The following is a 27,661-nucleotide window of genomic DNA, read 5'->3' as shown; positions in this document are numbered from 1 at the left end:
AAAAAAACTAAAAACACAAGAAAAAAATAATAAAAAATCTCTCTTTCTCATATCTCTCACACTACCATCTCCTTCCCCCAAAACCTAAAACTTAAATAATCTCTCTTCTCATATCTCTCAAATGCTATCAACTACTTCCCCCAAATCTCAGATCTGACCATCTCCTTCAAACTTTTGGATCTAGCATTGATCTTCGAAATCGGAATTAACATGCTAAACTAGACTTTTCAAGTTTAGTAGTTTACTACTTTTGACTGATTTTCATTTGTAGTTGTCTGCCAATGTCATTAAAAAAAATTGTAAATAATTTTGTGGTTGTTAATTTCTTTACGTTTATAGGTTTATAATATTATAAGTTTACATTATTATATTACCATGTAGTTGATTTCTTTTTTTTCTTTTTCTTTTATTTTAATGGACTTTTCCTATTGCCATGTTATTAAGTCACGAGAGAATGTTATAAATATCAAATTAACATGATAGTGTTGCTTATTGTAAATTAATGTAATTGTCTTTGGTTTTGAAATTTGCATAATTGTTTTATTTTTCATCTCATCGTATTTGCTTAGTAGTTTAAACTTATTGTTCATGCTTTTTTTTTTCTTTCTTGACTAAATAACTAGTTTATAAAAATCAATATAAGGCAGACTTTGTTAAGTTAAAGTTATTCATTAAAAAATAAATAAAGTTAATTAGTGAAATAAAGCATTTTTTTAATCTAACCTAACTCATTATGTTTTCTATTCCAACTTATTGCAACTTTTTATTGCTCTCTTAATTTATCTAGGTTGGTTGAAAATTTAGTTCATGTTGGTGTTGATGTTGTTTAATTTGGTTTTGTGTGGAACTTTGTGGACCTTAAAACCGTATATCAAGACCAGTTTTGGTGTGTGCTATGTCCATAAAGGCATAAACATGTATAACCAATAAGTCATTACTTGAGATGCTACGGGTATAAACATGTCTAAAAAAGTTGTTTACAATTTACAGTATCAAAATAAGCAATAAGATTGTCTATGCAAAGTTTAATTCCCAGTTTATACTCTGTTTGTATTAATTTAAGACCCTTTTTTAGAATTCTCAGTTTATGCTCTGTTTGTATTAATATGAGATACATATATATATATATATATATATATATATATATTTTTTTTTTTTTCATTTGTTTGTGTTTGGATTTAATTTAAGTTTATGATTTGTGTTTTTGTTAATTTTAATTTAATTTTGATTAATAATTTTCATTTAGTAATTTAATGTTTCATATCAAAGATACGAATTTTTGAGACTGGAATCTTAACGTAGAAGAGGAAGAAACAAAGAAATGTTTAAATTTTTGTACAATATAATTTTCTCCTGCATCGCACAGGTTAACAACTAGTCTATATATATATATATAAAACCGAAGCTTTTGAAGCTCCCACAATTTTCCACGTCAACACAATATTTAAATTAAATTAAATTTTTCACTTTATCACTGTTTTCCTTTTCCAATGCAAATTATACTTCTAGCCAAATAAGGACACTCTCCCACCGCCTCTATACTCTTCTATTTAAGAATTGCTTGCGTAGAAAACCTAAGCCCCAAAAACTTATTTTTGCCGCAACACAATTTTCTCCTTAAAACTTATTTTTCTTCAAGATTTTTTTTGAGGGCGGCTCATGCTTCACAATTCACATATTCCACTTATGTATTGGACTCCTCTCCTTCTTCGGTCAATGCATCAAGGTTAGGGTTATTTGATTTGTTCAATAAAAATTATAGATTTGTTGCTTTTTCTTATAAGTTTGTCAATTGTTGTTTTGTTTATTTAATTGCTGAGCCTGAATCTTTTAATTAAATCTTCAAATTTTTATTGAACAAATCAAATAACCCTAACCTTGATGCATTGACCGAAGAAGGAGAGGAGTTCAATACATAAGTGGAAAAGCTATAATCATGGATTCCCTTCTTTCTATTGTATTTCTCTATTGCGTAATTATATATATATATTGTTTTATTTCAATACTTTTGAAGCTTTGAATCTTCTGATTTTTTTAATTTTTTTTTTTTGGCCTTTTGGAAGTTTTAACATCATAACTTTTGGGTTTTATTTTTTCTATTATCAGAAATTATCTAGAAGATTTCAATGAATATCCACGGATTATTCTTTTTGAGGGTAACCCATCTTTATCTTATATTTCTATTCCTAACTTTTTTTTTCCTATATTTTTTCTTTAATTGTCCGTGTTTACGTCTCTTTTGTTTTTCTTATTTTTTCTTTAATTGTCCGTGCTTATGTCTCTTTTTGTGTGAGTATGTGTCATTGTATCTGGGTACTTAGGCAAAATCTATAAAGACTAAAGATGCTTTTTTTTTTTTTTTGGTAATGAATCCTGTGTTTTTCATGACTTTAGTGAGTCATATTCTTAATGTTCGAAATAGTTTTGTTTGACGTGGATTTTGTTTATATTGGTTTCAAAGTTTATTTCTTGGCTTATATTATAGATTGTAATATATTTATTCATCAAACTGTTTAGTTGAGTTTGTTTTTGAAATTGTTTTCAGTGTTGGACATTTTCTTGAAGCATGTTGGTATCATATATTAAAATACTGTTAAGTTGACAATAATAATAATAATAATAATAATAATAATAATATAGTTTAATAAATGTTTGAAACATATAGCTGTTAACAAATGTTTTAGCTATATGATTTTATTTTACAAATTCAATTTTGGTGTTGTAGTAAAATAAACAAAGATTAAATTATATATTGTACTCAATACATTTCCCGTGCATTGCACGGGTTAGCGACTAGTTATTATAAAAGACAAACCTTGTGCTTTATTTTATACAATTCAATACAACGTTTTTCCGCCTTTAATAATTACAATGCTACAAGCTACGTACACATGAATTAAATCAAACAAGAAAATGAAAAAAGACCACAAATAAAAAAACCGAGAAGGAAATATAGAAGCTACGTACCTTTGTTTAGGATACCAAATTATCAATGAAGCAAGAACTGGTTGCTCTCCGCTGCGTATAACTCCATTCGGAAGCCTGAGCAAATGAGCAAGGACAGTCAATTTGATGAATGAGAATAAATGTGTAGGGCAGATTATATTGATCTTTTCTCTCTGTTTTTTTGCTTTTAGAAGTGAAGGAAATAAAGAGCCCAATTGAAAAGGCTATAACCTCCACAAGGCTCGACCTTGCTGCATATCACTTTTGGAAGAAGACACTTCCGTTATAACAAGACTCATTTTTCCCTTTGTCCACCACTCACTTAAAAATAATAAAGAATTAAGTATAGAGCAACTAATCAAAGTACCTGTCTCCTTCGCGCCACAACGTTGCAAGTTGTTTTTCTACTCGCTAACGTGAATCAGACTTTAAGGTGAAATGTTTGAACTGCCTGACACACTTTTTTTTGTCCTTTTTTACAAAAAAAATTATTTTTGTGGGGGGTAGTAAAAGTAAAACCAAGCTGAGGATGAAATCTCAAAAAGTAAAACAAAAACTATATGGTAAAGAGTAGGAAGTATCTTTTTTTTCCTCTGTTTTTAGAAATGTAGTAACGTAAGACCAAATTGAGGAAAATGATAACTCACAACAAAAACTAAGATGAAAAGTTGGAAGTACTGAGTATATGACTTTTTTTTTGTTTTTTTTAATGTAAAACCAAATTGAGGAAACTCACAATGAAGACTAAGATGATTTTTTTTTTTTTTTTATGTAAAATCAAATTGAGGGAACGACAACTTGCAACGAAAATTAAGATAAAACTTTTTTTTTTTAATATAATAAGATGAAAGTAAATATCTATCTTTTAATCAGAAAAAGAAAAGAAAAGAAAAAAACTATGAACTAAGTATCTGACCTGACTTTTTTTTTTTTTTTAGTTTTTTTTTAAGTAAAGAAGAATAAAATGACAGGAAGACACAGCACACAGACCGCAGCAAAAGTTTGAATAAAACGATGTTGAATTTGTATTAATTTCTGACCCGCCGCTTAATCTGCAAAACAAAGATTACTCACACAGGTCAAAGGAATTAATGCAGTACTGATCTCCACATGCGAATGAATATGGACAGTCACACGTTCAAAACGATAAACATATTATGATTTGAATTGAAGTGGATCTGACTGTGTGTACCTCGTACAGAAAAACAGGGGAAATAAAATTAACACCAACAATCACTCAACAAAATTAAAATTCTATTAGGATTTGGTTTAGAACTTATAATTACAACATTCATTCAAAGAGTATCAATATAGTTTTTTTTTTTTTTTTTTGTCAAATAAAACAATAGAAAGTAAACAATCACAATCCTATTAATCCACTATTAAAAAAGAACAAGGATAAAAAAATAAAAAAATAAAAAACACGCAAGGCAGTACAACCTTAACACCTTCTACTAGGACAAGGCGCCAGAGAATGCCTAAGCTTCAGGTAATATTTCAAACACCACAAATACACGTTTCGTAAGAACTCTATTTTCTGTCTCTCCCTTCTCTTTAGTATATAACATTGATTTTTGCAATCTTGTACATCACTCACATATCAAAGACCCTCCAAATTTAGTCTAGGCCATAAATTCACATTCACAAGATCCAATTGACTACTGCTGGTTGACTGATTATGAGCGATTCAATCAATCAAAATGTGGGCCCTACCACTTTGGAAAAATGTGAAATAATTCAAAAAGGAAGTAACATTATCAGACAACAGCACATGGGAGAGATTATGACCGACGCAAGAAGACAACAATCAATCAAAATATGGCCCCTACCACTTTGGAAGTGAAAAACGAGGATGACAAAACCAAGGCAAAACCCATAAAATTAATTAATTAAATACATCTGACCAGGTGGAACTAATAAATATTTTAACAAAAAAAAAAAGAAATAGTTTGATTCAAATACATCTGATTAGTTTTTTAAAACGAATGTTTTTTTTTAATCTTATATAATAAAATGTTGATGCTTGGTTCAAATATATTGCTATTTTATTTGATATTTTCTATCTTTTAGTCTAGGCTATAGATTCACATTCAAGTATCCAATTTACTATTGCCGATTGACTGACTATGAGTAATTCAATCAATCAAAACATGGGCCCTATCACTTTGGAAAAATGTGAAATAATTCAAAAAGGAAGTAACATTATCACACAATAGCACATGGGAAATTATAACCAATACAAGAAGACAACAATCAATCAAAATATGGCCCCTACCACTTTGGAAGTGAAAAACGAGGATATCAAAACCAAGGCAAAACCCATAAAATTAATTAATTAAATACATCTGACCAGGTGAAACTAATAAATATTTTAACAAAAAAAAAAAAAAAACTAAGAAATAGTTTGATTCAAATACATCTGATTAGTTTTTTAAAACGATTTTTTTTTTTTTTTCAAGCTGATATAATAAAATGTTGATGCTTGGTTCAAATATATTGCTATTTTATTTTATATTTTCTATCTTTTAATCAATTTGAAAGCTCAGATTTGTGATAAAATACAAGAGCTTGTTCAGACTCCAATTAAAAATTACGATTAAATTGTTTTTACTCTAACTTAAACTAAATGCGGAACAAGAGTAAATAAGCACAATGAACCAATAGCACTACCCTAAGTCATATTCATTCACCATCAACAATAAAATGAAAGTTTAAAGAATAGGGAAAAGAGATGAAAATACAAGATAACACCGAGACGTGTTATCGAAGAGGAAACCAAAAAACTCAGCGAAAAACCTCTCCACGTCTCTCCAAGTCAAAATCTATCTACTAGATAATAAAGTTAGAGTACACGAATAACAAAAGACCCTTCAAACTTAGTCTACCCCCATGTACTTGAGTTCTTCAAGCTCTTACTACCAACGGTCTCGGAGTCTTAATCTCTTACCAACAAATCAAAAATGGAACAAGTAACAAAGCATCTTCGATGTTCAAGACAACAAGATAACATTGGGCAGAGGGACGAGCGGGCCAGCAGGGGCTATGACCCTCCATACTTTTGAAATTCTTCCCCTCCCTTTATTGCATTATTGGTTAAGGCATATAAAGTTAACATTTATTTTTTTTTAATTTATCTAAAATTAATTGATTTTTATACGTTTTATATTTTTCAAAACTATTAATACACTTAGACATGTAATTTAATTTGTTTAACAAAAAAAAAAAAAAAAACTTCATTTAACATGTTTTCAAAAAGAACAATTGTGATTACTGTAATTTAATGGATAATTACACATTGCTTAATAAAATAACATATTTATTTTGAATTATACAAAACTGACTTCACGAAATTTTCTTATATATGAAATATATATTATTAAAGGCGTACTTTAAGTATTACGTGTGTCGGTGTGTGTTTAAAATGGACAATGTTTGTCCCTAACAAAATGGACAATGTGTGGCTACAATTTCACACAGTATATTTAAATTTAGATATTAATTTTGATAAATCCATCATGGAATAATATTTTCTTCTTATACCTTCTATATTTGCAAGATTTTTAAAAGGTCAAAAATCAATATTTATGTCATTTATCAAATATTTATATTTCAAGTTTTTGTAGTCTAAAATTATGCATTAAAAATAAATTGATGGATCAAATAGTAAATGACTTCTGATCGACAAGAAATTTGACATGCTTGTTAAGAATATAAAGAACATGCAATCAAATAATTAAATTTTCCAAATATGTAGAAAAGTTATATTTTTTTTAGTGGAAGTTGGAGCAAACTCGAAGTACACATACGCAAGCTTACAACATACGCGCGCATATTTAGGGTTTTTATATGCTTTTCTTTCACAAAAACATCCTTTAAGCTAAAGACTTACAAGATTAGGCCCTAAACCAGCCCTAGGCCTCTAAGTGATATCGTCATTGGGAACAAGAGCTTGAGTTATAATGGATACAAAATGAAGTGTTTACAATAGTGTTTGTATAAATTTACTCTCGTGCCTCTATTACATAAAACAAATTACTCTCTTCATCCCAAAATGTTCGTCCTGTAAAGAAAATTCAACTTTTTAAGATAACATCATTTAAGGGACTAATAAGTTTAAGAGAAGATGCAAATTAAAAAGGTGCAAATTTCCAAAACCACACTCATTAATTTAAGAGAAGTACTACATCCACAATATTTTCACAACAAATCATAGGTGATAAATTATTATTGGTTCGAATTTGAATTCATCAATGATATACTTTTTTTCCCACCAATATTAACCTATAATAACCTATCACTGAAGATTTATTATGAAAGTATTGTGAAAATATTGTACATATAGCATTTCTCTTAATTTAAACTATGAAAAAAGAATGACATTGAATTTTAAAATAAAGTAAAGGTAAAATATAAATTTTATTTATTAATTTTGGAAAGAAGATTTCATTTTGGAACAACCCAAAATACTATTTTGGTCCTTACATTTTGGGACCATAGTCAATTTGGTCCCTACATTTTGATAGCAGTTAATTTAATCCTTGTTATTTTCATCATAGAGTCAATTTGGTTCCTACCGTTAAATCACTAATGGAAAATGTCTATGTGACAAAAAGTGTGTATTATTGACACACTTAGGGCTAGGGATGGCAATTTTGCCCTGCCCTGCTTAACCCGCCCCTCCCCACTTCGCCCCCACGGGTTTTCCCCCCCCGCAAAGGTGGTCGGGTGGAGTTGGGGCAAGATTTTGGCCCTGCACCATGGGGCGGGGCGAGGATGGGTTTAGACTTTTTAGACCCACCTTGCCTAGACCCACCCCGCCCCACCCCTTCCCGTTCCCGCCCCACCCGCATTGCTAAGAGTTATAATTGTAAATTTTTTATATCCTTTAACCCTACTATTTAAACAAACATATCAATATTAATTTATTTTATTCTACTCAATATGATTCTCTGCCTTTATTTTGTTATGTGTTATACTATGATTTTTTTTTTTTTTGAGTGATTGACTTGTTAAATGCTTGAATATATTATTCAATTTTTTCTAAAAATTAATTTGATTTTGGGTGATTGTCTTGTTAAACGCTTGAATATATTATTCAATTTTTTCTAAAAATTGATTTGATTTGATGGGATAAATTTAGTTGTAATTTCAAGTATATTTTTATTAATAAAATAGGTTTCATTAAAAAAATTATACTAGTTGTAAGGTAAATTAACAAAAAGTAGAGTTTTACGGGGTGGGGCAGGGCTTCAGCGGGGCCCCAAGGGGCGGGAATGGGGTGAGAAAGTTTTCACCGTCATGCAGGGCAGGGCGAGAATGAGGCAAGACAAAACCATGTGAGGTGGGGACGAAGACCCCATCCTTCGACCCCGCCCCACCCCATTGTCATCCCTACTTAGGGCTGATGTGGCTTATAAAATAATATTAAAAAATTATAATAAACCAAAAAAAAAAATGCCACCTTGCCTAAAAAATATATAAAAATTAGAAAAACACAAAAACAAAACAAAATTAATTCCTCAATTAAATCAAAAAAAGAAAAAAAATCCGCATGAAATTTTTTTTCTTTCACTTTCTTGCCAACTGATCACACAAATACATCCAAAACAAAATCATCTCTAATTCATTTTCTCTTATTTTCTTCCACTTTCCTGGTAACCAAACACTGAAACCCATCTAAATATCAAATTTCCCAAGAACAGCTGTCGACCACCACTAATCATCGACACCCACTAAAACCCAGTCACACCACAATAACAAAACCCAAATGAACCCATGCTAGAAACCTCAAATCAATCCAACCCATCTATAGCAACAAAACCAAATCAACTTAAAGCAAAATTTTGAGACCTAAAGCAACCAACAATGCAACAGTGAGAGAGGTTGTGTTTCAAGCTCATCAAATCTCAGTTGTTTATTGCACAAAACTAGGATGACATTGCCATGACTAGCCATGTTTGTGCATATATATATATATATATATATATATATATATATATATATATATGGGTTTGGTGGCTGATAGAAGGCTAAATGGATTGATGCTATTGCTAAATCTTAGATTTAATTTATGACATTTTTATTGCTTAATTATGTGTTCATAACAAACCCACTTATGCCCCCCAATCCATTCACTGCTCTGCTCCAAGAAACTCTGCCCTTTGCAAATTACCCAAATGGCATGTCTAACAACTTAGAAATTGTAGTGAATATTTTCAGCCTAATTAATTTTGTTTTTGTATTTTTCTGATTTTAAAATATTTTTAGGTGATGTGACATTTTTTATGTTGGTTAATTTTTTTTAATATTATTTTCTATGCCGCATTAGCTTTAAGTGTGCTAACAATGCACATAGTTTGCCATATAGACATTTTATGTTAATAACTTAACGGTAGGGACCAAATTGACTCCAAATTGAAAATAACAGGGACCAATTTGACTACTATTAAAATGTAGGGATCAAATTGATTGCAACCCCAAAATGTAGGCACGAAAATAGTATTTTTGCCTAGTTTATAAGGAAAAGAAATGTTGGAAAAGTAGCATGGAGTGAATAAGAAATTGATGTTTTCTATGTTCACTTGAATATGTTATTATTATTATTATTAAAAGTGGTAAAAATCCTAAGTCCCACATAGGAAAGGAAATAGATAATATATGAGTTTATATGCTCATGAGTTGGACATTGGGTTGGGCCTTTGGCATATGTGGACTGGGCCTACTTGTCCAAATAATAATATTTTATTATTTTAATTTTTGAGTCAATTAGTCTATGCATAGCAGTTATCACTGAAACAGAGTGCAAAAAACTCTCCCAGTGAGAATGTTTTTGTGCATTCATTTTGTGTCAAAGAGAGAGAAAGAGACATTGAGTAGTTCACAGAGCACGACCTTGTGTGCTTCGTTTTCGTGCTGTAGATCATTTTATTCTAGGAGGTAGACATTCGTGAGTCTCAAAGCACCATAGTGATTGTGTAAGGGGCAAAATCTGCTTTAAGAAGATTGTGTCAAACACAAAACTTGATCTGAATCATTCATTCTTCACGCATTTGGTCTGTGAGTTTTTTATTATTTGCATATTTCTTCTTATATATATATTCAATATTTGTTTATTGCTTTTGCCTATCACATCTATTTGTGTTATTGCTTATTCTTAGATCTGTGTATTGTTCTTTTTGCTTTATCACAAAAGTAAATTGTTGAAATATATCCAACAAGAAACAAATGTTTGAAAAAAAAAAGAAAAAAAAGAATGTTTATGCTTGAAAAAGAAAAAAAAAGGGGGGGGGGGAGAAAAAGAAAAAGGCTAAACTGATGTGAAGGTGGAGAGGGGCAAATGGATAATTTCTCATCTTAAGTCCACTTTCTCCCCAATTTGAGAAGAAAACAAAACCTTCACAAAATCATCCCCTCCAACCAAACACACACCTCAACTATTTTCTCACCTTACAAAACAATAATCAGCAATCGCCCTACTTTTCTCTCCAACATGTGACCCCAACCAAACATAGCCTAAATACGGGTGTAAATTGAATGAATATGCATGTGTGTAATTCATGTTGCTTTTCAGTTGATCATAAACTTTGAGTAGTACATACATTTTTGAAAATGGAACTTTACATGTGCTAGCTATACGGTAAACCATATATAAATGCCAATACTAATCATTAATTTGTAGTAGGGATGGCAATTTTTATCCATATCCATGAACCCACCCATTACCCACCTAATTTGGATAAGTCTTAACCCAACCCATTTGAATATTTGGGTTAAATGGGTAAAGACCCATTAGGTTATTTAGTTATATGGGTCTTAATGGATAAACCGACTAAAACCCATCTAAAATTTAAATAAACAACATAAAATCTAAATTTCTACAAAATGATCAAAATACCCCCAAAACCTAAAAATTACCAAAATACACCCTAAACCTAAACAATTACCAAAATACTCCCTAAACCTAAAAAATGACTGAAACATCTCCAAAACCTAAAAAATAATTAAAATACCCCCGAAACCTTAAAAAAATTACGAAAATACCCTGAAACCTAAAAAATGATCAAAATACCCCAAAATCTAAAAAACGACCAAAATAACCCCAAAATCTAAAAAAAATGATCGATAAAAACCACTAAAACCTAAATTATGACCAAAATACCCCTAAACATGTAAGATGACCAAGATACACCTAAAACATCTAAAATTATTGAAATAGAGGTTTAGGTTATTTTGGATGTTTTGAGGATATTTTCGACAAATTAAAGGTTCTAAGATTATTTTAATCATTTCATAGGTTTCGAGGGAATTTCAGAAATTTTTTAGGTTTCGAGGGAATTTCGATAATTTTTTAGGTTTCAGGGTTATTTTGATTATTTTTTAGATTCTAAGGGTATTTTAGTCATTTTTTAATTTATGAGGGCATTTCTATCATCTTTTAGGTTTTAGGGTTATTTCAACAATTTTTAAATTTTTTGGTTATTTCGGTAAATTTTGAAGGTGTAGAAGTATTTTGGTAATTTTTAGGTTTTGGGGTATTTCAGTAATTTTTTAGATTTCGGGGGTATTTTGGTCATTTTTTGAGTTTCGAGGGGTATTTTGGTCATTTTTTGAGTTTTTGGGGTATTTTGATAATTTTTTGGGTTTTGGGGGTACTTTGGTCATTTTTAGGTTTCGGGGGTATTTTGGTCATTTTTAAGTTTCCAAGGTATTTTGGTCATTTTTAGGTTTTGGGAGTATTTTGGTAATTTTTTGGATTTTGGGGGTATTTTGGTCATTTTTTAGGTTTTGGGGTATTTTGGTAATCTTCTGGTTTCAGGGGTATTTTGGTCATTTTAGTGGTTTTTAAGCATATTTGGTGATTTTAGAGATATCGGGGATATTTTGGTTATTTTAGAGATTTTGGGGATATTTTGGTCATTTTAGTGGGGTTTTTGAGCATATTTGGTAATTTTAGAGATATCGGGGGTACTTTGGTTATTTTAAAGGTTTCATGGATATTTTGCTCATTTTAGAGATTTTGGCGATATTTTCCTTATTTTAGAGATTTTGGGGATAATATTGGATGTCCAAGGATATATTGGTAATTTTGGAAGTGTAGGGGTATTCGCGTCATTTTAGGTATTTAAAGGTATTTTGGTAATTTTGGAGGTCAAAAGGGTATTCAAGTAGTTTTAGAGGCATTTGGGTCATATTGGGTTAAATGGGTACTTTTTCTCCTAGTATGAGAGTAATGTAATTGATTAAAAATCCTAGAATAAAGTTTCACATCTTCAATTGACAAACCATAGGGATTCAGTGTCTATCAAAGCTCGCATTAGAACTTGGGAGTCCCCCTCCAAAACAACTTGGTTGATACCTATATCCGCGGCAAACTGGAGTGCCTTAGCAGCAGCCAATGCTTCATCCTTGTTAATAGAATAGTATCGAATAGAAAAATAGTAATAGTCGAATCTGAATCAGATTTGAATTAGAAGAATTGTACTAGTCACAGGAATTACCATTCGAATTTGAATCATATTTGAATTAGTATAATAGTGAGATTCCTTAAATTAAAAGAAAAAGAAAAGTAATTTTTTTTTAAAAAAAATAGTCTAATAGAGCAAACACTAGGATAATTGACACCCTAAATATTTACCAATAATTAACCTACATCTAATTTTGGGGCAATGATTTTGTGGTACCTGGCCTAAAGTTCCAGATGAATTTTTTAGTCAAGCTCCCAATTTACTTGTTTTGTATGGATGTGGAATTTCCTACAATGAAAAAATCTCTTAAAGCCAACCCAACGGCCCAAGAAAAGGTACTTCATGCCCAATCTGTATTTTCTTATCCTGTATGTGTGCTTCTCGAGAAGACTCAAGCTTAATAGTGCTGAGCTTACCCCTTTTTTATGGTTCCTCTCTTTTCTCTCGTTTATCTCTCCCAAAAATTGCCAGCCCCCTCCCTCTAACTATTAGCCTCTATTTATAGACTTCTCTTGTGGGGTCATCATGATGAGGGAGTGGTTTTTTATGTTGGTGGGTCCCTATGGGACAAATTCTTGACCAAATGGACCCACTTCTCATGACTGATGCGACTCTCTTGAAACTTGCACCCATCACCAAATGGTCATCGGCAGGCGATTTCCCTCAAGGCATTATCATTCTTCTCTGTTCAGGCCCCGACTTGGCATTGGGTCCCCAACTTTGTGACCTTATGAGGACAGATGGGCTGGACGTCGACTTTGTACTAGACTCCGACCTGATATGGGCCCCGACCTCGCTTTGGGCCCTGAACTCTTAAGCATAAGTAGGCTAATGGATTGGCCCATACCTGATGGCCATATAATTTTCTTTTTAATGGGCCTTCTCAAATTGTTGGAGTAAAAACCTTGATATTAGGACACTGCATAAGGAAGATATATAAACGGTCTTTTTTGGATAGTAAGGCTGAGAGAAGGGTATTAATCATCCGTCACTAAGACCCCCAAAGCTCTGATACCAGTGAGCTTGAACTTCCAACGTTCCTAGACAACCCCAGAGAGTGTAGAATGATGGTTTAAAATGGGTTTCACAGAGATGGACAATCAATGACATGGTTACATAATGCATACTTACCACATTTCAGGGCTTGTTAGGGTTAAAAAAAAAAAAATTCCTTGTTTTTTTACAATTGTTAACGTGGATAACATACTAACATCTTAGCATCAATCACATGTCAAATCAACAACCATGAAAAAAATCGTAAGAAATACCGTATTTCTGAACTTATTGTAAATATAATTTAGTACTAAAGGATTTCAATACATATAACAAATTTTTAAAAATTGGTCACACGTCAAACATCAACAGAATAAAGGTAGAAGAACCGAGCAAGATTTTATAAGTGATATAGGTTCCCAAATAGTTTAAGAACATCTAGTTTTACAAGTGGTTTTTATTAGCAATGTTTTCACAAAGCTTCCAAATAATGTCATATTCCTAATTATTCTATGATGAATGCACATCATACTCGAAAGTAATATTTTCATCCGGAACAAATGCTTTTATGAAGTTAAAATGATGCAATTGTAGTCTGAGAAGTAGATTTTCTATGTCCAATTTGAAAACCCTAAGTCTATGCTACATGTACATAGTGCTTGGGAGAACTTAGTAATGTAAGATACCGCCTAACAAACATAATCATAGAAAGGCACTACTGAATCCTGTAACAAAAAATAATCATATTCTGACAAAAATGATACATTCCTATACTTTCCCCATCAGAAATTTAGGGAAACGAAATGCAGATTGGAGACACTGTAGCTTAGTCTGATTATTTTCATGTCAACCTCCAACCTTAGCAACCTTTCTTTGCTCAATTTGACCAGTTAATGGGCACTGCATCTCGGTCCAACTTATTGGAACCATTGTTTCACCTACAAAAAAAAAAAAAAAAAAAAAATCAATAGTTGAGGCATAATCATAGATGTTTCATTAAGTGTTATATTTCATCTTATGGATCAAAGCATAAATACAAACAATACTTTTGAACCAGGCTTAATTTTCTTCCTTAGCAATCTCATACAATTTGGCATCCAAACAGAAGCAAGTTAATCAACAGCTAAGATTTATCCAAGTGAACTGAAGTAGGATTCATAGATAATTAAATTGGACAAGAAAAAAGTGAGATATATAATTGAAAAGATCACAAAAATAAGCAAAAACTGATTTTGAGTTCCATAAAGAAATTAGTTAAGAAAAGAATCACACGATGACTACTCAAACATAACATTATTAAACTCGTGATACTCAGCTCTCCAAAAGTAACGCCCTAAACAACTGATTTCCAACAAACACTTCAATATGCTCTGCAATTGGACAATGAAGTAATAAATTATCAATAGTCTCTCTGTTTTGTTTACACATACAACACAATCCATAATAGTCATTCTTTCTTTTAGAAGATTATCTACTATGAGAATTTTCCCCAACCACACTTGATAAATTATCAATAGTCCCATACGCTTAACATGGTGAATTTTAATGAATATTCTAACACTCCCCTGACATGTGAACCCAACCAAACTCCCTCTTAATAAGTGGGACCCAACACTTAATGTTTTTAACTTTTTAAATGGAAGGTAGAGTGGAGATAGGGTTTGAATTCAAAACCACCTGTTCTGATATTATGATAGATTTATCAATTTTCCTAAAATCTTAAACTGTTAGGAAATGGTGAATTTACTAGTTAACAAATAACGATGCTCTCCAAACAAAAAAAATGCTACCTTCATAGGTGCCTTCAGTAACCAATCACCTTCCGAGGAAAATCTGAGCTAGATACCCCTCTCAAAACTTCATAATAGTGTGAATGAAACCCTTTCAATTCAAATTCCAAACCACTTTTTCACCCCTTCCAACACATATCCAAACTAAATACTAAAAAAGAAAGAAGAAAAAAAAATCACTTATTCAAACTATCAATCTTGAACCAGTCTCATAAATATGAGGCTTTGAAGCATTAGTGCTTGTAACCACACTTTGGCAAGCCTATTTGCAGCAATTTAGAAAAGCTCAAGAAATAAAGACTTTGACAATCCATGGGAACACTAAACATCATGCCAAAAACTAATTCTTCTACCCTTACCAATGCGAAATCTAACATGTCATAAAAAAGGATCTCACCGAACTCTGGTAGACTTCCAAACTCACACTCCTTACATACTTCTAGCTGAATTACTCCCTCCACCCTCCCCATATTTACTACAACATGACATTTCAATAAGTTGTGGTCCCCCTGTTATAAATTCTTCCACCCTGTTAACTTTCTCTCAACCACCTCAAAAACATCATTTCAGATAGATGTAGACCTAAAAGAAGACCACAAAGGTAAACCCAGATAATTCATAGGTAAAGAACTTACGACCCCTAAAAAACAACAGACTCTTCCACTTTTGGCATTAGGCAAACCAGCACTAGTTCACTTTCATTCAAATGGGTAAGTTACATAACCTCCCTTGAGCTTAGGGGAATGTCCGAAACCTTCTCCCTATTTTTAAAAACGACACTCTACTCCTTGTGATTTTGAGAAAAACAATTTTCTTCTATTGATGCTGAAGAAATTTGATGTTTAGAGTGTACATATGAGGAGGATGAATTGTTAAAAGCTTTGAGTAGCATGAACAGTGATACAGCACCAGGTCCGAATGGTTTTGTAATTGCATTTTTCTTTTTGTTCAAATTTGCTAGTGGTTGTGAAAGAAGATATTATGCAAGAGTATCACACCTTTCATAAGTAAGGTATGTTTGAGAAAGTATTCCTGTGACTTTATTACTCTTATTCAAAATAAGGTGCCAGCTGTGGATGTTAGGATTTCAGGCATATTAGTCTTGTAGGTGGTGTGTATAAAATTTTGGCGGAACACCGGAACCACTGGCTGATTGGCTATTAGACATGCTACTGAAGTTGTTACCAAATATAAAGCACACATTAATTAAAATAGACAAATTTAAAAATCTGTTGTTATTGCCAAAGAATATAAGAAAGTTGAAGTCGGGTGTTCTAGGGACATTATGAAAATTGGATTGGAGGAAAGCTTGTGAACATGTTATTTGGGAAGTCTACAATAGGTTTTTTTTTTTTTTTTTTTTTTTTTTTTTAATTGGTTGAGAAAAACGTTATTCAAGGAAAAAAAAAAAAAAGTCTACAATAGGGTTTTTAATTTTGGTAAATGAAAGTCCAAAAGATTTTTTTGGAAGCTCTAGGGGTTTAAGGTAAGGGGTCCCCCTTCTCCACTTCTTTTTGATATTATCATAAAGGCACTTAGTAGTAAGTAATTGCAGCCAATGGAAAGGAACAATTAGCTAGCTTACTGTGGGTTTTGATATTTCTAATAATTTGGTCATGATCTAGGAAGCATGGACACGACAAAAGGATACAAGCACATGATATAAAAACAAAATATGGAACTTCTTAAAAAATAATGTATCTAAGAATTTCACATTTCATTTATTTTAGGTCATAATTTATAATTGAATAAAAAAAATCATAAAATAAAACAAGGAATAGCATATAACTGCTCTAAGAATGTTATACTGTGTCATTGAATTGCCTTTCCACTTTAAATTCAATACAACCAGAAAGGCGCACAAAATCTTATGTTACAAAAATTCCACACACATGCATGCACCCCCAAAAAAAAAAAAAAAATCTAACCTGCTGTGCTCTCCGCCGACACAACACCCAGTTCATTCTTTGCAGTTGATAGATAATAAGCCCGTGCATCTCCAAGGGACAGCTTATCAACAAACCATGTTAAGGAAAATAACCTTTTTGCAAATTATCAATTTAAGAGTCAATGGAAAGTACAACAAAAACTATATGGATGATTTTAAAGTGATTGCCCCTAGGAATAAACTAACAAAATTCCATCTTTCATGCCTAAAAAAAGAAATTATGCAACTCATATAATAATTTTTTTTTCTTATCAGTAAAAAAAGGTAAAATTAACTTTAATTTAATACCAAGTAAAGTATGCTCCCCCCAATAAATCATGTGTTGAGATTATCCCCAGGTATTATTTTGCATGGTCCCACAAGGTTAAGCTATGTTCAATAAAAATTACATTTTTGAAAGAACACAGCATTTACAATCAGAGAGAGAGAAGAGATATAGTAGCATTCTCTAAGTTATTTGTCCCATTTCAATCATAATAATCAAAACCAAAATAAGGAAATCTGTATCAAATCTCCACCCTTTGCCCACCCCCCCCCCCCCAAAAAAAAATGCAATAAATGTTAAAAATGATATAAAACTTTAAAATCTCTCACAAGTCAGTAAAGAGGCCTGTCAAGCGTAAGGATACCACAACAGCTCTAATAATGTCACCGGGGCGAAAAGATAAGTGCATATCCACTTTATCAATCTCAGTTGCTCTAACATCTTGCTGCCTGTAAAGATAGAGAAGTTTTGCAACATCATCAGAACCTTGGTCTAAATGTCCAATTATATACATCTATTGAAAATTGAATTGCTAAAGCCCATACTGCAAGAATAGTCTATGCATCTACAATTATACAGTTTAATATAAGAAAATCTATGCAAATATCATCTCATATAAATCAAAAGCAAAGCAAACAAAAAGGAAATTAAAAACAATAGGCAACTTGATTAATTAGTTTTAGATATTGCATCAGTATCCATCGTTACATGCATCAAGCAATAAGAAACTAGAATCCAAGTGCACAAAATTGATCATGAGATTTTTTTCCCCTTCCTAAGTAAAAGCAATAATATTCATAAGAGATTATACAAAGATACCTAGGGAACAAATGGAGTATACTAGCTATGAACCAAAAATTCCTATGCAAAGACATCCAAAAGAAAGAAAACCCAACAAATTGGGATTTTAGTTCCTCTATATATAGCTCTGGCCCCTAAAAGGTCCTATTCTTCTCCCACCATGCTTGCCGCATCAAACAAAATGGAACCGTATTCCATGCTATATTTCTGAAAGAGCCTAGGTCTTCAGTCTTTGTCCCCAACGTTGTAGCACTCTTCTCAGCATTTCAGGCATCAACCATTCAATTGGAAATGTCATGAATGTAAATCCCATAACTCCCTGGCGATTAGACAACGCAAAAGCAAACAATCAATGTACTTATAGCAATAATAGCATTCCCCATTCAATAAGGTTGACCATGAGAATTTTCTCTAGAGTCGCAATTTACACAAAGAAAGAACCTTTGTAGCCACCATCACTCTCCAAATTGCTCATAGTATGAACAAACGCTAAAACAGCCATTTTTATTTAATTTCCAATTTGAGTGCACCATATCATCGATTCCCACGTGTATTTGAGAAGAATACAATAGCTCAAAGATATTACTACACACTTCCAATTGCCAATCTTGAGCAGACATCACAAAGATCAGAGTTCAATGTACCCACCATTGATAACCTCCATGCAGTTAGACACCACTAGCAGCAGCTTAAAGATAAACCCCACAAAAAAAAAAAAAAAAGCAATGTTGTAGGCTAACAAAACAAACGGAAATTGACTTTTCAGTCAGCTCAACACAACAAACACCAATCTTTCCATGTTCCCTCTGTTAGGACTTATCTCACTCTTCCTGAAATTCAGCCTTCACCCATAACCACCTCAAAACATAGCAAAATATGCATCAAGGCTTTAACATTTTCCCATTCAACTCCATAGATATAATAGTATCATCAGCAAATAGCAGGTGAGAGATATTCAAGGCCTCTACATCCACCCATAACCACCTCTTCCTGAAATTCACCCTTCACCCATAACCACCTCAAAACATAGCAAAATATGCATCGAGGCTTTAACATTTTCCAATTCAACTCCATAGATATAATAGTATCATCAGCAAATAGCAAGCGAGAGATATTCAAGGCCTCTACATCCACCCATAACCACCTCTTCCTGAAATTCACCCTTCACCCATAACCACCTCAAAACATAGCAAAATATGCATCGAGGCTTTAACATTTTCCAATTCAACTCCATAGATATAATAGTATCATCAGCAAATAGCAAGCGAGAGATATTCAAGGCCTCTACATTCCCCCCCCACCCCCCCTTCCCCCCCTTTTCACGATAAGCCCAGACATCTTTCCTCCCAAAGTTAACCTATCATTCATGTTAAAAAGAACTTCCATAATAAGGATAAATAGAAATGGCAACAATAGATATTTTTACCTTAATCCCCTGGAATTTGAGAAAAACATGATATAGAGGATATAATAGTGTGACAAATATTAATCCACCTCCTACATTTCTTCCCAAATCCATATCTTGCCAACATATAGAGAAGACTATCCCAATATAAGTGTTCATAAGCATTCTCAATGTCAAGTTTTCAAATGACTCTTGGAATCTTATTACAAACTCTACTATCCAAGACCTTATCTGCAATCAGTGTAAAATCTAGAATTTGTCTCCCTTCCACAAATGCATTTTGTAAGTCTAAAAAACCAACTTTCCCACTAGTCTTCTCAGTCCATTAGCCAACCTCTTTATTAATATTTTATAAAGGCTCCCTAGAAATCTCTAATATTTGATGTAACTAGTCTATTCAAGACAAGATTATGAAGGATACATTTAGGGCACATTTGGTCCACTAAATGGAGATTACGATAGGAATAGTAATTTTTATTACTTAGAATATAAGATGTTGTAATAGCATAACTATTCTTATTCATTCATTTGGTTGTAAAATTAGAATAAAACTTAAAATCAGTATTTATGAAATATCTTAATTATACAATTGTATTTCCAAAAATAATATTTTTTAAGTTTGACATCATTGCTCATTTTTGAAATCAATATGGATATCAAAATAAAAGATAAAAAATAAAATAAAATAACATAGAAAACATATTCACATCCCTATTGTATAATGTGTATTGTGTGTGTGTGTGTGTGTGTTAGAGGTTACATTGATTCTTTTAGGATTTTTTTTTAAGGATATATATACATACACACACACACACACACACACACACAATTGTTATGTGCATATGAAAAGTTTATATTTATGGAAATATATTAATTTCAAAATTTATTGCACCTATTAAGGAATAGCTATTCCTCAATTTAAGGGAGTAGATTCCTAAGGAATAACTATTCCATGTAATAACCAAATAGCTATTTCACATGAATAACCATTCCATTACTGGATCTATTACAGCATACTAAACATGCCCTTAGGCTCTTAAAAAGTATCTTTTGCATGAAAGAACTATAGCAACTTCACCTCTGCTTTGACCACTCCTCAACATCTTTGGAAGAAAAGCTATGTCAAAACCATAGGAACCAGGAGCTTTATCTCCATTCATATTCTTGATGGCTAAGGACACTTCCTCTTCACCAAAAATTGATCCTCCAGCCCAAGTGCTGCAATCTCAATACCATCTATCTCCAAGCACTAGTCAACAGGCTCCTTATACAGTTTTTTCATAATAGTAAACTATCACATCCGTAACTTCATTCTCAGTTAACACTGTGCCATATTTCTTGAGAGTATATTGGACGAAGAGGAAGTGTCCTCAGCCATTAAGAATATGAATGGAGATGAGGCTCCTAGTCCCAATAGTTTTATCTTGGCTTTCTTCCAAAAATACAGGGGAGCGGTCAAAGAAGGGGCGATGAAGTTTTTTCAGGAACTTCATTTGAAAGATACTTTTAGGAGCCCAAATACATCCTTCATATAATGTTTTTGATGAATGATATGGAAGATAATGTGCACTGGACATTAAACAGAAATAGTTGTTTTATTATTTAATCATACTATGAACTTTGAGAGGGATTGCTGAATGAGATTATCATTGGAAAGCAATTTGGAGAGTGAAGGCACCTACGAACTTAGCTGTCTTCATGACTGCAACCTTGGAGAAAGTTCTTACAATAGACAATCTTATTAATTAAAGATGAGTATTGTGGATAGGTGTTTTAAGTGCAAATAAAATCACAAGAATACTGATCATTTGTTACTTCATTGTCCAATTGCTACAAAGCTATAGGAATATGTATTTGAGGTTTATGGAATTAGATGGGCGGTACCAATAGGCTCTAGCGTATACTATGCTTTAATGTTGAAGGAGGAGACTAGTATGGAAAATAATTTCATCTTGCCTATAGGGAGATTAAAGTCTCAGTTTGTTAGATCTCTATTTTATTGGATGTCATTATATAGGTATAGACCTTCCACCTAAGTTAATTTTCTAGATTCGTTACATTACTTATCCCAAAAGCTTGCGTTGATAGGAGATGGTGATTTTAATGAATCACTTTACCATTATTCTCATACTCTCCTTCACGTGTGGGCCCCAACTCCCCCTCAATAAGTGGGATCCAACATGTGAAATTTTGACAATTTTAATGAGAGAGAGAGAGAGAGAGCAAAGTCAAAGTTTAAACTTAGGACCACCTACTTTTATATCATGATAAATTGCCACCTATCCCAAAAGCTTAATCTACCATGAAATGGTGAATCTAATCACTTAACCATTATTCTAACACCTATATACTTCAATTTTTTTCTTTGAGTCCTTGTATAATGCTCTTTTCTTTAATATACTTACTTTGACAAATCAAAAAAGAAGCTGGGTAATGTCTGCCCCCCATTTGACCATCTAGTTGCATGCCAGCAAATAAATAAACAAGCTGAATCAGACTTTCCAATCCCAATCAAGATACAATCGTATATGCCTATTTGTTCATCTAGTTGCAAATTTTCAAACCCAACACAAGTAAAATTTATCTTCATTCCATAAACAACTAGCATTATTCCTTGGGTACATAAAGGGATTATGTACACCTGATTATGATAAAAGGATGAATTATACCTGATTGATCCAGTAAATTTTTCTCGAACAGACTTGGGACCAACACACATAATATCAGCTGAAGCCACTCTGGCTGTCACTCTAGTAACCTATCATAATCATGTAAACAACATGAGATATACATACATAAATCAATTTCAACATAGCTCGCAAAACTCAATTGAGTTACTTATATGTATGCCTGATAGCAACAAGACAGCAGCTGAGCAATACAATCTACGAGAGAGATAATGTAAATTTAGTTGCCTCAGTATATAGCACATAGCCAAATTTGAAATAATTGAAGCATTTGGAGTCCTATGGGTGGTGCCAAAGTGATAGACTTGTTGTTTTCATGGCAAGGAGCCTTCGGACGTCACAAAACCAGGTTATTTGGGAAGTGACTCCCCATTGTATCGTTTAAACCATTTGCAAAGAGAGAAACCATAGGACTTTTGATGGTGAAGAATAATCAATCCTAGTCTGAACAGACGATATTTAGTTTCGACTACATTTTACATAACACTCATAAATGAAGTCATCAAACCATGTAATTTCCGGCTAACTTATGACAACCCTTTTATTATGAAAACCTTTACAACGCAAACCCGATCATAAGGAGGTATATAGGTTTTGACCTCCTAAACCTTAAAACAGGCATGAAAGAGCCCACTCTAAAATACTATAAACTAAAATATTTAGAATGCAAGTAAACAGCCAAACACTCATTGACATAGTAAGTAGTGAGCAGCAGCCACTTACTCTTGCAATAACAACCGATCCGGGTTCGGGAACAGCACCATGGGCTTTGTGACCAGTTACTTCCACAGTGGGTCTCTATAAAATGACAAATTAAATTAATGAACAATGTAATTATCATCACCAATTTAACACAAACCAACAGTTTATAAAACATAGACCAAGAAATAAGGCTAATTTTTTTTTTTTTTGTTTATAAATAATTATACGATTTAGGTGCATTTTTATAAAGAAGAGGATTATTGTTGTTGTTATTTAAAGTTAAACCCTAGAGGGTAGAGAGCAGTAGAGAAGTTAGTTAGTTAGTTGGTTAGTTAAGAAGTTAGTTACCTGGTCGGGGGAGTTAGGGGGAGGGGATAGGGTGCGTCGGAAACCAGTGAGGGAAGCGTAGACCAAGTTGTTGTGAGGAGCCACGTAGGCGCCTCTCCCTGCTCTCACTTGGCTTGCTTTTCCCAGCACTTCTCCTGGCGTCACCACCACCACCTCCGCCGCCGCTGCCTCTTCCATTCTCTTTCTCTCTCTCTCTCTCTCTCTCTCTAACACTGTGCTTTAGACGGTGCAATGCAGAGAGCAATTGTAGCGGCGCGGACAGAGAGGGACTTATTATGGTTCTTGGTTGGGTAAAGTAATAACTTTAAATTCCGGTCACCGAAGAAATTTGGCTCAAAAATCAAAATTGCAATTTTTTTTTTTTTTTAATAAAAAAGACACGATAAGTTCAAAGAAAAAAAATTAAGCCATGGGCCAAAATGCAAGAAAGAGAGATTTTGGGTCATACACTTATTGATTATAAGGTTTAATAATTATCCAAATTGAACCCATCTTAATATTGAAGCCTAATAATTAGTTGGAAGGAAAAGTGAGGAGAAGAGAAAAAGTGGCCCAAAAGATTTCCTCCTCAGGCCCACCATTTGAGAGAAAATAGTCTTCTTCCCGTACTTTGGGAGAAAACTAGAGATAGGATGAGAGAGGAAGTGGGTGATGTAAAATTACCTATTTACCCTCCTTCATTTTCAACATTACTCTTTTTTTTTCTTTTTTTTTTCTTTTTCATCTTTGTTACATTTGTTTTTGGCGAAACTACACAATTGGTCCCTGAAGTTTACCCTATATGCGCAATTAGTCCCTCAAGTTTAAAGCGAGCACAATTAGTCCCTTAAGTTTTAAATCTGAGTTATATTGGTCCTTTCACTAACTTCTGCTAACGGTGTTACTTACGTGGCTAACTTCACAATGACTTGGCATTTTCTTTAATGATGTGGCATATTTTTAATTAAAAAATTACAAACTAATTGAGAAAAAATATTAACCGGTGTTTACCAAAAAAAAATTCTATATTTTCTACCTACTGTAAAAACCCACAACGAGAGAGAAAGGGAGAGAGGAAAGAAATCAAACCCCAGTAAAAGAAAAGGAATAAACCTGTATAGGGAGACATGGATGAATACTCCGGTATAGCTGACAACCTCGGACAACCGACAATCTGAATTCTTTGCAAAGAGGTGAGGTGTCGAACTCTACGATGCGAAGGCTCTGAAGGCCATGCCATTCCATCTCATCTCCATCGTTTGTTAAATCAACCTCTTTAGAATACCAAACTGTCAATCTCTGAAGGGCAGTGAGATGTCGAGAGAGAGGGAGAGGACCACAACAATTAACTATCCATAAATCTTGGAGAGAAATGAGGTTGCACATCAACTCCTTGGGCAGAGTTTTCTTTATATCCCAAATTGACATGGACTTCAATTTGGAGAGAGGGATGAACGAGGAAGCGGCAAGTGTAGAAGAAGAAGAGGTTGATGTTGCTGCTATTGATGTTAGGTTCTTTGGGGTTTCCGTGTTTATCACCTCCATTCTCACTGTTTGCTCCAATGGCTTCAAGCTACATCCAACCAGGTTTAGCTCTTCGAGATATGGAAAGAGAGGTAAGGATATCAGCTTAGGGCATCCCCAAATTCCTAAGTTGGAAAGATGAGGAAATGAAGGCAGTGAATGATTATGGAACTCCTCAACAGAATCCCTCTGTCGTTGCCACCATCCTTTTAGATTAGGGCAATCTTCAATTGTGAGGGATACTGGTTGAAGTATTCATCCATGTCTCCCTATAAAGGTTTATTCCTTTTCTTTTACTGGGGTTTGATTTCTTTCCTCTCTCCCTTTCTCTCTCGTTGTGGGTTTTTACAGTAGGTAGAAAATATAGAATTTTTTTTTGGTAAACACCGGTTAATATTTTTTCTCAATTAGTTTGTAATTTTTTAATTAAAAATATGCCACATCATTAAAGAAAATGCCAAGTCATTGTGAAGTTAGCCACGTAAGTAACACCGTTAACAGAAGTTAGTGAAATGACCAATACAACTCAGATTTAAAACTTAAAGGACTAATTGTGCTCGCTTTAAACTTGAGGGACTAATTGCGCACATAGGGTAAACTTCAGGGACCAATTGTGTAGTTTCGCCTTTGTTTTTCTAAACTAGTAGGTTTTTTTTTTTTCTTTCTTTCTAATATATACTATTAAATTTATTTTCTTGGCACTAGGGCACATGACTAAATTTATATAATCTATATTTTTATATCGTCTTATTTTCTTCTCAACCAAACCAAATATCATAAGAAAAAACTAAATTTTTTTTTTTATCTTCTCACTTTTCCATCCCCAACCAAACAAACCGTAAATCCTTTGCCTCATTTTTTTTTCCACCTTTATTATTATTAGTGTATAATCTCATGCCTATGCACGGGTACAATTAAAAACAATCACAATTATTCCGTTCAAATATTTTTTTTAAAAGAAGATGTTGAAATTATATATGCTATTAGCTTACACATTTTTTAATTGAAATTATATATAATTTAGAATTTAATTGGAATTAGACTCTTTAGTTTTCGCACCCAATAATTCTCTTGCCATAAAAATTAAAAAAATAGATAGTCCAATTGAAATCCAATTTAGAATCTAATTAAATTTGAACTTTTCGATTTTTACACTCAATAATTCACTTTGCACAAAAATTAAAAATTAAACGGGACACATGGTGCACAATTGGACTCCAATTAAAATTCATTTAGATTATAATTTAATTTTCTCTGAGTTTTGGCTTTATATATATATATATATATATATTATTGGATCACAATTCCACCTTATATTATACCAATCACAACTTACAACATTTTTCTTTTTTACTTTTCTTAAAAAATAATCAAAATTTAAAATGGATGAGGTTGGATCAGATGACATTGAAGACTATTATAGGAAAACAAAAGATTCTCATTTGTTGGTGTCCACACTAATAGCAACATTAACTTTTGCAATTGCAAATGTATGTAAATTGTTTGAACAAGTTGTGGGTGATGAGATAGACGATAATGGTGCAATTGTGTCATTAATTTACAAGGAATGATACCATTTGAAGGCAAAAAAAAAAAAAAAAAATGTTGGTTGAGGTGTCTATGAGTTGGGTTATATTAGGTTTTTCTAACCCAACCCAACCTTGTATGTAGAAAACGACTCAACCCAATCCACATGGGTCAGGTTGGGTTGGGTTGGGTTGGACCCAATGATTGTGCATACATATTTTATGATTCATAAAATTTAGGCTTTGATCAATTATTTAAATGTTTTCTTTTTCAACAAATTATTACAATTCATAAAATATGCTTAAATTATATTCCAAATTTCTAAAGTTATCACTTATCAAAACTAATTTTCAAAATACCAAATTCAATCAAACTAAAAAATTAGAATAAGGGTAAGATAATATCAATATGAACTACACAAAATGAATTTGTTATTATCCAAGCTTCTATACTCCTCTTCTATCAAGGAGAGTCTAAATTTAAGATCCTCACTCAAAGCAGAGGAAGAAACAGCCCTGAGATTAACACAAAGGTGTCATTGCACCATCAATTAAAGTGTCAAGAGCTTCTTCTTTTTTCTTTTTTTGCTGAAAGTATCTAGGGCTTCTTATTATTGCAACATATAGAAGAAATTATGTACTTATAAACAATAGATGAAGTCATATAGAAGAATCTAAGGTTAAGAAATGGCAAATCAAATCAGTATATCTCCTACCACAAATTCCAAGGCAATATACATCATAATTTCTCTTTAATTCAATAATTACAACAATGGAAATAGAGGATGTGAACCCTAAAGTCTTAGACATCTCCGTTAGAAAAACTAAAAGATGTCAATTGAGCCATAGGCTCTTGGCAAATTGATGGAAATCAAGATCAAATAACTGAGAACTTGAACTAGAATTACCTTAAAATTAAGAATCAAAGTTGGAATTACAAAGAAAATAACTGGAGAAACAGAGTTTCTGTCCAGGTCTAAAACTAGGTTAAGTTTACATCAAAAAACTGATTCTACTTTTACATTACAAGCTTATTTATAATCTTTAACTACAAGGAAATAAGCTAGCTAATTGTTACATCTAGACAGGCTACCACAACATAAGTCAAAGTTGAAATTAATGAGAATATATGACAAATCTAAGAAGTCAAAATAAGGGGCTGGCTAGCTGCCCTAAGAGGTTAGAAAAAGTAGCTGGCTTGTAGACAGTGGTTGGTTGTCAGTCTAAGAGTAGAAGGGGGGTTGGTTGGCTAGCCTAAGGGTAGAGGGTGGCTACTTCATACT

General features: G+C 32.6%; 2 protein-coding genes and 1 long non-coding RNA gene across 11 annotated transcripts in view; all 3 read right to left on the bottom strand.

Annotated features, from left to right (window-relative positions):
* LOC126717600 (probable disease resistance protein At4g27220) overlaps positions 1–4,578 on the bottom strand; it is a 36,234-nt gene extending 31,656 nt beyond the window's left edge. For 5 of the 8 annotated variants that reach the window (XR_007652661.1, XM_050419426.1, XM_050419432.1 and 2 more), the window contains exons 1-3: positions 4,387–4,578; positions 3,314–3,998; positions 2,968–3,042 (exon numbers count right to left, since the gene is read on the bottom strand). The gene's annotated coding sequence lies outside the window, so the exon portion shown is untranslated. Of the gene's footprint in view, positions 1–2,967; positions 3,054–3,313; positions 3,999–4,386 lie in introns of those variants that run through there. The other 3 variants (XM_050419431.1, XM_050419427.1, XM_050419428.1) reach the window with 3 other exon arrangements.
* Positions 4,579–13,932: 9,354 nt separating this feature from the next.
* LOC126717607 (uncharacterized) lies at positions 13,933–23,916 on the bottom strand. Its single transcript, XM_050419439.1, has 6 exons — positions 23,350–23,916; positions 23,023–23,097; positions 22,282–22,370; positions 17,771–17,855; positions 17,122–17,203; positions 13,933–14,341 (listed from the first exon to the last, which is right to left on the bottom strand). The coding sequence occupies exons 1-6, from the start codon at positions 23,524–23,526 to the stop codon at positions 14,250–14,252; spliced, it is 600 nt and encodes a 199-aa protein (XP_050275396.1). The 5' UTR covers positions 23,527–23,916; the 3' UTR covers positions 13,933–14,249.
* On the bottom strand, positions 18,054–19,460 carry LOC126717609 (uncharacterized). 2 transcript variants are annotated; one of them, XR_007652668.1, is made up of 2 exons: positions 19,352–19,460; positions 18,054–19,031 (listed from the first exon to the last, which is right to left on the bottom strand). It is a non-coding gene; the product is annotated as an uncharacterized LOC126717609 (long non-coding RNA). The 2 variants fall into 2 exon arrangements; XR_007652667.1 differs by lacking the exon at positions 19,352–19,460 and adding an exon at positions 19,192–19,337.
* Positions 23,917–27,661: the final 3,745 nt, after the last annotated feature.

This window comes from Quercus robur, chromosome 3 (genome assembly GCF_932294415.1).
Source record: "Quercus robur chromosome 3, dhQueRobu3.1, whole genome shotgun sequence".
In the NCBI taxonomy this organism is placed as follows: domain Eukaryota; kingdom Viridiplantae; phylum Streptophyta; class Magnoliopsida; order Fagales; family Fagaceae; genus Quercus; species Quercus robur.
The sequence above is the reverse complement of the archived record's forward strand: the minus strand, read 5'-3'. Positions and strand labels throughout refer to the sequence as shown.